General features: G+C 47.5%; 2 protein-coding genes across 2 annotated transcripts; both read left to right on the top strand.

Moving 5' to 3' along the window:
* Positions 1–126: 126 nt before the first annotated feature.
* Positions 127–5,771, top strand: LOC147328726 (uncharacterized). Its single transcript, XM_086297329.1, has one exon. The coding sequence runs from the start codon at positions 1,033–1,035 to the stop codon at positions 3,253–3,255; it is 2,223 nt and encodes a 740-aa protein (XP_086153455.1). The 5' UTR covers positions 127–1,032; the 3' UTR covers positions 3,256–5,771.
* Positions 5,772–6,138: 367 nt separating this feature from the next.
* LOC147328725 (uncharacterized) lies at positions 6,139–10,594 on the top strand. The gene has a single exon (XM_086297327.1). The coding sequence runs from the start codon at positions 8,140–8,142 to the stop codon at positions 10,585–10,587; it is 2,448 nt and encodes an 815-aa protein (XP_086153453.1). The 5' UTR covers positions 6,139–8,139; the 3' UTR covers positions 10,588–10,594.
* The last annotated feature ends 1,325 nt before the right edge of the window (positions 10,595–11,919 follow it).

Genomic DNA, 11,919 nt, shown 5'->3' with positions numbered 1-11,919 from the left:
CTCTCTTCCTTGCTCTCTCGCTCTCCCTCTCGCTCCCTCTCTCCTTTGCTGGTCCTCCTTCTATCCCCCCTCCCCTCCTCCCCCCTCCCTCTCTTCCCCATCTCCCCCTCCCTCCCTCATCTGGAGGCCTCACACTCAGGATGCTATAATATCTCCCCTTTCCGGGGCTTCACGTGAAGGACATGGTTCCTTGAGCCAGGAGCAAGGAAGGCCAGTGCATTGGTGCCCGATTGCCTTCGGCAATCGGTCCCCCATTTTGCTTTTTCCCTAACCGGCCAGCGCCCCTTGTCGACCTACTCTGGGAGCCCTCTGTCTTTACACTGAAACACTCTGCGTGTGTATATACTCTATTATTGTACAATCATCAACGTGATTCCATTTGTGATGATTTTTCTTTGACCCTCATATGGAGGTTGATTTATTGTAAAGACATTGTATGTTTCTGTTCACAAGTTAAGGCCATTCTGTATGTATATATTTTTACATATTCATATCATCAACATGATATTGTTTGTGATGATGTTCCCTCAACTCTCATAGGCAGAGTAACTTGTTGTGAAAACTGTACATATATATATATATGTCTCTCCCGACAAATCATTGTACTTTACAAGGTCCCTGAACGCAACACACAGGCAAACGACCAATCATCTGGACTTCTTTAAAGGGACCTCTGATGCACGGAGCATGGACTCCTCTCATTGGTTGCTGAGACCCGCACAATTTGAAAATGGACTTGCGCAGTGTGGACACCTGCAAAATATATTGTATTCATGTATTATTACACTGTCTTCAGTTTCTGAGCAAGCCAGCCTGATGAAGGTTCATGCGAACCGAAACGTCGCGTTTTTGGCTTACTTTTACTGAGATTTGTTCATTTTGAATTTTTTGGTATTGAGCAAAAATAAAGCTCTTAGTTATTATACCCAGCTAAACGTGAGTGTCTTCAGTTTGCGCACAGCTGCTTAACATTACTGGCACGGTTACCAGTGACCAGTTGGTTAAGTTAAAGCCACGAGTGGGACCGCAAACATGCCCACGTTTACAGCAGAGGACCAGTGGACCACCGTCCGACGGCGTGGAAACCGGAGAGGAGATCGCGGCTTTACGAGCGGCCGGAGATCACCCCGACGGACCAGCTACCCGTCCCGCAACAGACGCCGGACCTACGCATCGGTGGTGAGAGGACGTGATTACCGGGATGAGAGAGAAATCCCACACGTATGGCAGCACAACCAGCGGAGAGAACGGCCGACTGGGGATCGCTATGCTGCCCAGCACAGAGATCGGACTGAACGAGAGCAGCGGTTTGAACGGGGGCGAGCCCAGGACAAACGAGGAGATCGCTACTTCACGAGCGACCGGAGGCCACCCCGACGGACCAGCTACCCGCCCCGCAATAGACGCCGGACCTACGCATCGGTAGTGAGAGGACGGGACCACCGGTATGAGAGAGAAATCCCGCACACATGGCAGCCGAACCAGCAGAGATGGCGAACGACTACGGACCGCTATACTGCCCGTCACCGAGAGCGGCGTTTTGAACAGAGACCAGCCCAGAATAGACGGTATGTGAAACACGCCAGATCCGAACGATCTGAGCCTCCCACAAACAAAATACCATCTGATGATCCGGACTTTTCTACCAAAGTGCGTATTATTCATAGACTTATCAAATCGGTCCACCACCTTAAAAATGTCTCAAGGGACGCATACCCGCCCTCTTTGAATAAAATAGCCCAGAACTTAATGACTGTTATTAAGCCGGCTGTTCCCAGTGAACGAACACAGATTCTGATTGAGGGTAATGCGCAAAACTGGGCGCACAACGCTATTTTAATCCTCCGTGAACATTATTCTGAGGCGATGGAGGAGGAGTTAAAAAGCCTTTTTGAGTTTCCCAGTCAGGACTGGAGGGGACCCTTTGAGGTGGCGACATCCTGGGCCAAACGTAACCTGGGCCGCCGCCTCCAACCTGAGTCATTAGAACAGACCGAGGCAGCCATCGTGGCGAGATTGGCAGACACCAGATCGGCAGGGCGGGGCCATACAGCCGGCGAGCCGAGACGACAACCAGAGGCGAGGGAGGACCTGATACAGCTCGACCCTGTCGAACCTCCGGTGGAGGTGTTGCAACCAGCTCCTTCCCACACGCGACCTGCCACACCACAGCCCAGCACCAGCCGGGCCATTAAAGTCACTGCGCAGATCCATGCTCCGCCTGCAGCGAGCGCAGTAACCATGGTGACAGCGACGACCATGACGGACCCCATCAGAGGTGACTGGTCGCCCGTCATAGAGAGACTGGGGGAGGAGGACGGTGACCTGAGGCCCACCACCACTCCTCAGGAAGATCCTCCTGAACCAGAGCCAGAACCAACGTCACCTAAAGACCAGAGAGTGAGAAGGGTCCTCGACGCTCTCCACGTGACCTCCACTGGGGAGAAGTCACCTCCAACCACTCAGCCTCCACAGCCTTCTGAGGACACGGATATCGAGGTACTGGACCTCACGCAGGGGGAATCCACCCCCACCAGATCCCAGAAGGGCGGAGGAACAGCGCCCGAACCTCCAACGGCTTCACACTCCAGCCAGCCACGCACTATTCCGGACAGGCTGAAATCCAGCGTACAGACCCGCCTACAGACGAGGAGAATCGAGGAATCCTCTTTATCTCCCCCCTCCTCACCATCTTCACCGGGACAACAGGTGCAGGCTCCAACGAGACACCACAACACGCACAGAAAACTGCAAGAGTGGAGTCTGCACATCAGGGAAATGACCCTGATCATGGGAGATTCAAATGTGTCCACATTCCCATCCTTTTCAGCAGATCACGTACAAATTGACAGTTTTCCTGGGGCAAAATGGTACCATGCACAGACTATACTGGAAAAAGCAACCTGTGAGGTAGACGTGGAAACCCTGGTGTTATCCTTTGGCTTAAACAATAGGTCACAAAGGGACAAGAACACGCCAATCATAGAACTGAAAAAAGCATTGAAGACAGCCGAGGAGAAATTTCCTGAGGCGGACATTTACATCCCAGTTGTTAACTTTTCCCCAGCTCTGCCCCAGAATGAACAGGAAACGCTGCTGTGCTTAAACACTTTCATTGCAGGCCTGGACAATCACATCCCTGCTCTTTCTGCCTCAATGTTTGATACAGAAAGAGACAATATCCATTGGACTGATAAAACAGCAATGTGTATGTTGAACCACTGGGGTGACTATGTAAATGTGACGTCCCCATGAGCCCAGCGACAAGGGAGGGGGTGAGTAATGGTGTCGTTAATTTGTCCAAACACTTTCAGCCTTCCACTGCTCAGAGGACCCTGTTAAACAGAGGCCTAAATTTTATTCCCACAAAAGGTTACAATAAAAACTTCTTGTTGCAATGTAAATATGACATACAACAATACCACAGAAGGGTAAAATTGGCCATATATTATGGGGAGAATTCTGATACAGAACCCCAGCCTTTCACTCCCAAATCTGACTGGTCTCCTTCCATGGGCCAGCTTCCACCTGAGGTATCCGCCTTGGTGAAGGCTGACTATGAATACTTTCAAAATCATTTTCATATTGATCGTATAAAACCCAATTTAATGGGGGAAGAAACCAAAGCCCTAAAAGAACTGAGGGAAAACAAACAAATAATTATAAAGCCAGCGGATAAAGGGAGTGCTGTAGTCATCCTGGACAGAGATCAGTATTTACAGGAGGGCTACAGACAACTAAATGACACAACATACTATTCAAAATTAAAAAAACCCATCTATTTGGAAACATTGCCCATTGTGGAGAAGATAATTTATAGTCTATATCAAAAGAAATTTATTAACATGAAACAAAAAAACTATTTGTTGGGCTCCTCTGAACCAAGAGGAAGGCTGTTTTATCTGTTGCCCAAAATCCATAAAGACCCAGAAAAGTGGTCCGTACCATTTGAGGTACCGCCCGGTCGTCCCATCGTGTCTGACTGTGAAAGTGAAACCTACCGTACAGCAGAATATTTGGATTTCTTCTTAAACCCCTTATCCACAAAACATGATAGCTACATTAAAGATACTTATGACTTTGTGGAAAAAGTGAAACAGATTGAGGTACCCGCTGAATCATTTCTCTTCTCCCTTGATATTGACAGTCTTTACACCAACATAGATATTAAGGAAGGAATTAACTCAATTAGGAATATTTTCCGTAAATATCCAGATAAGAAAAGACCTGAAAAAGAACTATTACAATTATTGGACATCAACCTCACGAGAAATGATTTTGAATTCAACGGGGACTTCTTTTTGCAGATAAAAGGGACAGCCATGGGCAAGAAATTTGCCCCAGCATATGCCAATATATTTATGGCTGAATGGGAAACTGTAGCCCTGGCAAAATGTGTTAAAAGACCACTTTATTACTATCGGTTTCTTGATGACATCTGGGGAGTATGGCAGCACTCTGAACAAGATTTTGAAGCATTTCTAACCACCCTGAATGAGCATAATGACTCAATTAAACTAAAATCCACAATTAGTAAAACCACAATTGATTTCTTGGACACAACCACTTTCAAAGGCCCAAATTTTTCACAGACCCACAAATTGGACATTAAAGTATTTTTCAAACCTACGGACACACATGCTTTGTTGTTTAAGACAAGCTTTCATCCAAAACATACGTTTGCTGGTTTAATTAAATCCCAATTATTAAGATTTCATAGAATCTGCACCCAGCAGACTGACTTCAAAACAGCAACCAAAATCCTATTCTCAGCTCTAACCACTAGGGGGTATTCTCGCTCTTTCCTCAGAAAATGCTTGAAATCATTCCTAGAAATCAAACCCATTGATCTAACCCCTATTTTGCCGGTGGTTGTGACATATGCCCCGTCAACATGCAAATTGATCAGAGTGGTTAAGAACAATTTCCAAAATCTTGTCCAGAAAACCCAATTACTGGGAGATTACAAGGTGATTGCTGCCTTCCGGAGGAATAGAAACTTAAGAGATTTCCTCATTAAGGCAAAAGTTTCACCTCTCTCTGACCCCAAACTCAGAGACCAAGGACAATTTTTTAAGCACCTAAAATGGTTGCGTAGTTTTTCCAATGGAAATGTATTTCACTCACAGTGTAAGGGTACTCCACGTTCCAAGAACTGTGTGTATTTGATTACCTGTAGCAAATGTGGAATTCAATATGTTGGTGAAACAGGTAACACACTCCTGACCAGATTCACCCAGCACAGATACAATGTGTTAAGGAAAAAGAACACACACACGTATGTGGTACAACATTTCTTGTCACATGGCTGGGAATCTGTCAGGGCCACAGTGACAGAGGCAAATCCCAGATGGACAACTCAGCAGAGGAGGAAGGCTGAGAGACTCTGGATTGCCAAATTAGACACTGTACACCCTAAAGGGTTAAATGAGAAACATTTTTAATGGACATAAAGCCCATATAATGTACATAGTTGTCTCTTCTCACTATTTCATTGTTACTGTGGAGGTCATTATTGTTATCATCATCATTGTCATCGTGATTATGCCTGTCTGTATATATTTGAAGTAGCATCCTGCCCCTGAGGTTCATCCTTAACCTAACCACTTTTAACCCTGGGCTGGACTTAGCCTCATTCATGAAGCCCAACCCTGAAACAAATCCTAAACCTAACCGCCTGTAACCCTATGCTGGGATGACCCTAGGCCCCAGACTCAACACCCTCTCTTTCTTCCCCTCTCCCTCTCTCTCGCTCTCCCTCTCTCTCTCTCTCTCTCTCTCTCTCTCTCTCTCTTCCTTGCTCTCTCGCTCTCCCTCTCGCTCCCTCTCTCCTTTGCTGGTCCTCCTTCTATCCCCCCTCCCCTCCTCCCCCCTCCCTCTCTTCCCCATCTCCCCCTCCCTCCCTCATCTGGAGGCCTCACACTCAGGATGCTATAATATCTCCCCTTTCCGGGGCTTCACGTGAAGGACATGGTTCCTTGAGCCAGGAGCAAGGAAGGCCAGTGCATTGGTGCCCGATTGCCTTCGGCAATCGGTCCCCCATTTTGCTTTTTCCCTAACCCTAACCCCTAACCCTAACCCTAACCCCCCCCCCTAACCCCCTAACCCTAACCCTAACCCTGACCACAAATTGGACATAAAGGTATTCTTTAAACCCACAGACACTCACGCCCTATTATTTAAAACAAGCTTTCATCCCAAGCACACATTTGCAGGAATTGTCAAATCCCAACTGCTTAGATTCCACAGAATCTGCACACAAAAATCTGATTTTGGAACTGCTGTCAAAATCCTATTCTCTGCTCTCTCCACTAGAGGGTACCAGTGGTCTTTCCTAAGGAGGTGCTTCAAATCATTTCTGCTGACAAAGCCAATTGATGTTTCCCCTTTACTTCCAGTGGTCATCACTTATGCCCCTTGCACCTGCAAATTGGTCAGGGCTATTAAGAACAATTTTCAGAACCTGTCTCGGGATGTCCAGACACTCCATACTCACAGAGTGATTGCTGCCTTCAGGAGGCATAAAAATCTGGGTGATCTCCTCATTAGAGCCCAAATCACACCTCTCTCTGTGCCTAGACAGAGACATCAAGGACAATTTTTCCAACATCACAGATTGGTCCGCAGCCACTCCAATGGCCAGGTTTTTCTGTCTTTGTGCAAAGGGACACCGAGGTCAAAAAATTGTGTATATTTGATTACGTGTAGGAGATGTGGGATCCAGTATGTGGGAGAAACAAGTAACACACTGCTCACCAGATTCACTCAACACAGGTACAATATCACACGAAAAAAGAACATTCACACCCACCTGGTCAAACATTTTTTATTGCATGGCTGGGATTCTGTCACAGCGACAGTCATTCAGATCAATCCGAGGTGGGCAACACAACAGAGATGGAGAGCTGAGAGGATGTGGATTGCTAAACTGAATACAGTTTATCCACATGGCCTCAATGAAAAGGGTTTTAGGAGGTATTAATCCAACACCATGTATATAGTTAATATTTCATTTTTGTTATGTGTGACTTTATGGATATTTTGTCACTGTACTTGGGACCTCGGCTTCTTTCATGTCTCACAGGGGAACATCCTGGCCCTGAAACTGACCCTGACCCTAACCTCAGTGACCTCTATAATAATTTGACCTCCTGCCCTAAACCTAACCACTTGCCACTCTGATTGGACACGTGAGTTGGTCATCCCCCACCCCTTGAGTGGACCCTAAGCCTAACCTCCACACCCCTCCTCCCCCCACCTCTCTAACTGCATCTATTACATTCCATTTGGAATTCCACTGGGGGGGTCCTGGGCGCCTGAGATGGGAGCAGGTATGGTCTGTGCATTGGAGCACGGCCCCCTTCGGGGACCGTGCCCCCAACTTTGATCTCCCCTAACCGGCCTGTGCCGCCTGACTACCCGCTTGGGTTATTCTGGGGCCCCTCACTGTGATGCTCTGTTGATTCCATTTATGGTATTTTTTCTTTGACCCTCATATGGAGGTGGATTTATTATGAAAACGTTATATGTTTCTGTTCATAAGTTAAGGTCATTTTGTATGTATATATTTGGACCTGTTCATATCATCAACACTATAATGTTTGTGATGGTATCCCTCTAACTCTCACATGTAGAGTAACTTGTTTTGAAAACTGTATATATCTCGATTGACTAATCATTGCACTTCACAAATGTCCCTGAACGCAACACACGGACGAAGAACCAATCAACTCGGACTTTTTCAAAGGGACCTCTGACGTACGGAGCATGACCTCCTCTCATTGGTTGTTGAGACCCGCAAGATTTAAAAATGGACTTGCGCAGTATATACACCTGCGAAATAGACTATATCCATGTGTTTTTACACTGTTCTCTGTTTCTGAGCAAGCCAGCCTGAAGAAGGTTTATCACAAACCGAAACGTCGCGACCTTGGCTTGTATTGTATTATATGATTTTTGTATATATTTTTTGTATATATTTTCTACAGTTTGCTTTATTGAATTTGAGCAATAAATAAACGCTCATTTATCATAAAGTCGGTAGCACGAGTCATCCGTGGGCGCAGCATCGCCTAGCATTACCTACACGACCGGTGGAGAAGAGAGGTTGTAGCTAAAGCCATCAGCGGCGATACAACCATGCCCACATTCACAACGGATGACCAGTGGACCGTTGTTCGGCGGCGCAGAGACCGGAGAAGAGATCGCGGCTGGGCAGCTGAGGGGTACGTACACAGGTCCCCCCGCCGCAGCAGTTATCCATCTCGTACAGGTCGGAGGACCTACGCGGCCGCCGTGAGAGGAGAACGCCGCAGCGGTGAGCGACACTTCCTCCACGCACCACAGCGGAGATGGGAGGAAGCACGGCCCGCGACAGACCGCTATGCAGCCGAACGGTGGAGCCGGAGAGGAGAGCGCGGCTGGACAGCCGTGGAGGACACACGCAGACCGCCCCGACACACCAGTTACCCATCTCGGGAGGCTCGGAGAACCTACGCGGCGGTCGTAAGGGGAGAACATCGCAGCGGTGAGCGACACTTCTTCCACGCACCACAACGGAGATGGGAGAGAGAACGGCCCGCGACGGACCGTTATGCAGCCGAACAGAGGGGTCGGGGAGGAGAGCGCGGCTGGACAGCCGTGGAGAACGCACGCAGACCGCCCCGACACACCAGTTACCCATCTCGAGAGACTCGGAGGATTCATGCAGCGGCCGTGAGAGAGGAGCGCCGCAGTGATGATCCAGATTTCTTCCACGCGCCACAGCGACGTCAGAGGGAACGACAGCAGACGACACGTCGCTTTGCAACCGGACCAGGGAATCGGACCGGATGGGACCGACGCTTTGAACGGAGACCAGCTCAGGACAACCGGTATGTGAGAAACACTCGAATTGAACGAGCTGGTCCTCCTGTTCACAAAATACCGTCGGAGGATCCAGACTTTTCTGCGAAAGTCCGCGTCATTCACAGACTGATAAAAGCTGTACATCACTTAAAGAATGTGACTAATGACAATTATCCTCCTTCGCTAAATAAAATAACACACAATCTAAAGACTGTCATTAAGCCAGCAGTCCCCACGAAAAAAACACAGACCAGGATTGAGGAGAACGCAAAAAATTGGGCCAGCACGACCATGATGATTCTCCGGCAACATTACACTCAGAGTGTGGAGGAGGAGATCAAATGTCTCTCTGAGTTTTCCAAACAGGATTGGGAGGGCCCGTTTCAAATAGCCGCCTCCTGGGCTAGGAGGAACCTGGGCCGCCGCCTCCTACCAGACTCTCTGGAACAGGCCAGAGCTGAGATCGTAGCCAAGTGGAGTGACCTGGGACCTACCACTGCTACAGAGGAGGAGGACACCACCACGACAACTACACGGGGGACAAGAGGTTGTGTGATGAGACTGCAGCAGGACACCATTGAACTCCTTAGCGAGGTAACGCAGCCTGATGCTATTATCACACAAACCGCCCCGATACAGACCGGCGCTGGTCGGATGGTGACTGTTTCTGCACAGGTGCACGCCCCGCCCGCACCATGCAGAACTTCCAAAACAACAACGGCAACGATGACGGACCACGTCGCGGGGGACTGGTCGCCCTTCGGTGAGACGGAGCAGCAGCCAGAGAGGGAACCAACACCTTCCCCTCCTCTGGAGCCTTTACAACTAACGGAGCCAAATCTGGAGACTCCGAAAGACCAGAGAGTGGGCAGGCTCTTGGCCTCGCTTCAAGAGACAACATGCCAGGAACGACCACTTTCCCCCTCCACCCAAACACCACAACCTGATCAGGTGTCACACACTGAGGTGCTGGACCTCACACAGGGGGAATCCACCCCTGTTAAGGCAAGACGCATTGGCCCTGTGAAAGGGTTTAAACCACAAACAGCTTCTCACCAGGCCCCACCTCGCAGCGGTTTAGACAGACTCAGCTCCTGTGTGCAAACTCGGCTCCAGATTCAGCCAGCAGAAGGATCACCATCTCCTCCACCATCTCTTCCTTCTTCACCAGCCTTACCGGGACAGCAGGTGAGGACCCCGACCAGACATCCCAACACATACAGGAAGCTGACAGACTGGCATCTACACGTCGGGGACCCCTGGCTAATCGTCGGCGATTCCAATGTTAGCAAATTGCCTCCCTTTGCAACCGACAGCCTTCAGATTGACAGTTTTCCGGGTGCCAAATGGTGGCATGCAGAGTTCATCCTACAGAAGGCCACTATTGACACTACGGTGACACATCTGATCCTGTCTTTTGGCATTAACAACAGGTCCCAGAGAGACAAAAATGTGCCTGTTCTAGAACTAAAGAGAGTCCTAAAGACAGCCCGGGAGAAATTCCCTGAGGCTGACATTTATGTGCCTGAGGTTAACTTTTCCTCTGCTCTCCCTCAGATCGAACAGGACACTTTGCTGCATATGAACACCTTTATTACAGGTTTAAAAGAGCACATTCCAGCCCTCGCCCCAGACAGCTTCTCCACAGAAGATGATGATGTTCACTGGTCGCTTGAAACTGCAGAGGCAATGCTTCAGCACTGGGAGAAGTATGTAAATGGGGAATCCCCACAAGCCTGAGACGGGAGGGGTCAAGTGATTTACATGTTGTAAATGGTGTTATGAACTTGTCCAAAAAATTCCGTCCTTCCATTGCTCAGCGGACCCTACTGAATAGAGGCCTGACCTTTATCCCCACAAAAGGCTATAACAAAAATCTAAAATTACAGTGTAAATATGACATTCAGCAGTACCATAGGAGGATCAAATTGGCTGCCTTTTATGGAGATAAAAATGAGTCTCGATCTCAGCCCTTCACTCCAAAATCATACTGGTCACCACCCAATGCTCAGCTTCCATCCCAAATTCTTAATTTGATCAAAACAGATAATGAATATTTTCAAAACCACTTTAATATAGGACGACTTAAGTCCAATTTGACAGTAGAAGAGATAAAGGCCCTGACAGAATTGAAAGGAAACAAACAAATTATCATTAAGCCAGCAGACAAAGGAAGCGCAGTCGTAATTTTGGATAGAGAACAGTATTTGGAGGAAGGTTACAGACAATTGAACGACAAAACATACTATTTGAAACTAAAAAAACCCATTTACCACGAAACAGTACCACTAGTGGAAAAGATTATTAATAATTTGAACCAAAAGAAATTTATAAACCTAAAACAAAAGACCTATTTACTGGGCTCCGCTGAGCCAAGAGGAAGGCTTTTTTACATGCTGCCTAAGATCCACAAGGACCCGGCGAAATGGAGTGTCCCCTTTCAGGTGCCCCCAGGACGACCAATCGTTTCAGACTGTGATAGTGAGACGTATTATACAGCTGAATACCTGGATTATTTCCTGACTCCTTTATCCACAAAACATGCAAGCTATATCAAAGATACATATGATTTTGTGGATAAAGTGAAGCAAATAGAAGTCCCCATTGATGCTTTTCTGTTTTCCATAGACATTGACAGCCTTTACACAAACATTGACATTGGTGAAGGCATTGACTCCATTAAGAGAGTCTTTCAAAGATACCCGGATAAGAAAAGGCCAGAAAAAGAATTATTACAACTTTTAGAAATAAACCTCACAAGGAACGATTTTGAATTCAATGGTGACTTCTATTTACAAATCAAGGGGACAGCTATGGGGAAAAAGTTTGCCCCAGCATATGCAAACATCTTCATGGCAGAGTGGGAAACTGCTGCACTAAATAAATGCATAAAGAAACCACTGCATTATTATCGCTTTCTGGACGACATATGGGGTGTCTGGCAACATTCTGAGCAGGACTTTGAGATGTTTCTTAAAATTTTAAATGACCACAATGCTTCTATTAAGCTTAAATCAACCATCAGTAAGACCTCTATTGATTTCCTTGACACGACCACCTTTAAGGGCACAA

The sequence above is a fragment of the Aulonocara sp. 'chitande type north' Nkhata Bay genome, linkage group LG6 (genome assembly GCF_057382095.1).
Source record: "Aulonocara sp. 'chitande type north' Nkhata Bay isolate Kocher_YH1m ecotype deep benthic linkage group LG6, A_spYH_male_GT1.1, whole genome shotgun sequence".
NCBI lineage: Eukaryota > Metazoa > Chordata > Actinopteri > Cichliformes > Cichlidae > Aulonocara > Aulonocara sp. 'chitande type north' Nkhata Bay.
The sequence above is the reverse complement of the archived record's forward strand: the minus strand, read 5'-3'. Positions and strand labels throughout refer to the sequence as shown.

Coding starts and splice junctions, on each gene's coding strand:
- LOC147328725 (XM_086297327.1), top strand. CDS start 8,140: ATGCCCACATTCACAACGGATGACCAGTGGACCGTTGTTCGGCGGCGC.
- LOC147328726 (XM_086297329.1), top strand. CDS start 1,033: ATGCCCACGTTTACAGCAGAGGACCAGTGGACCACCGTCCGACGGCGT.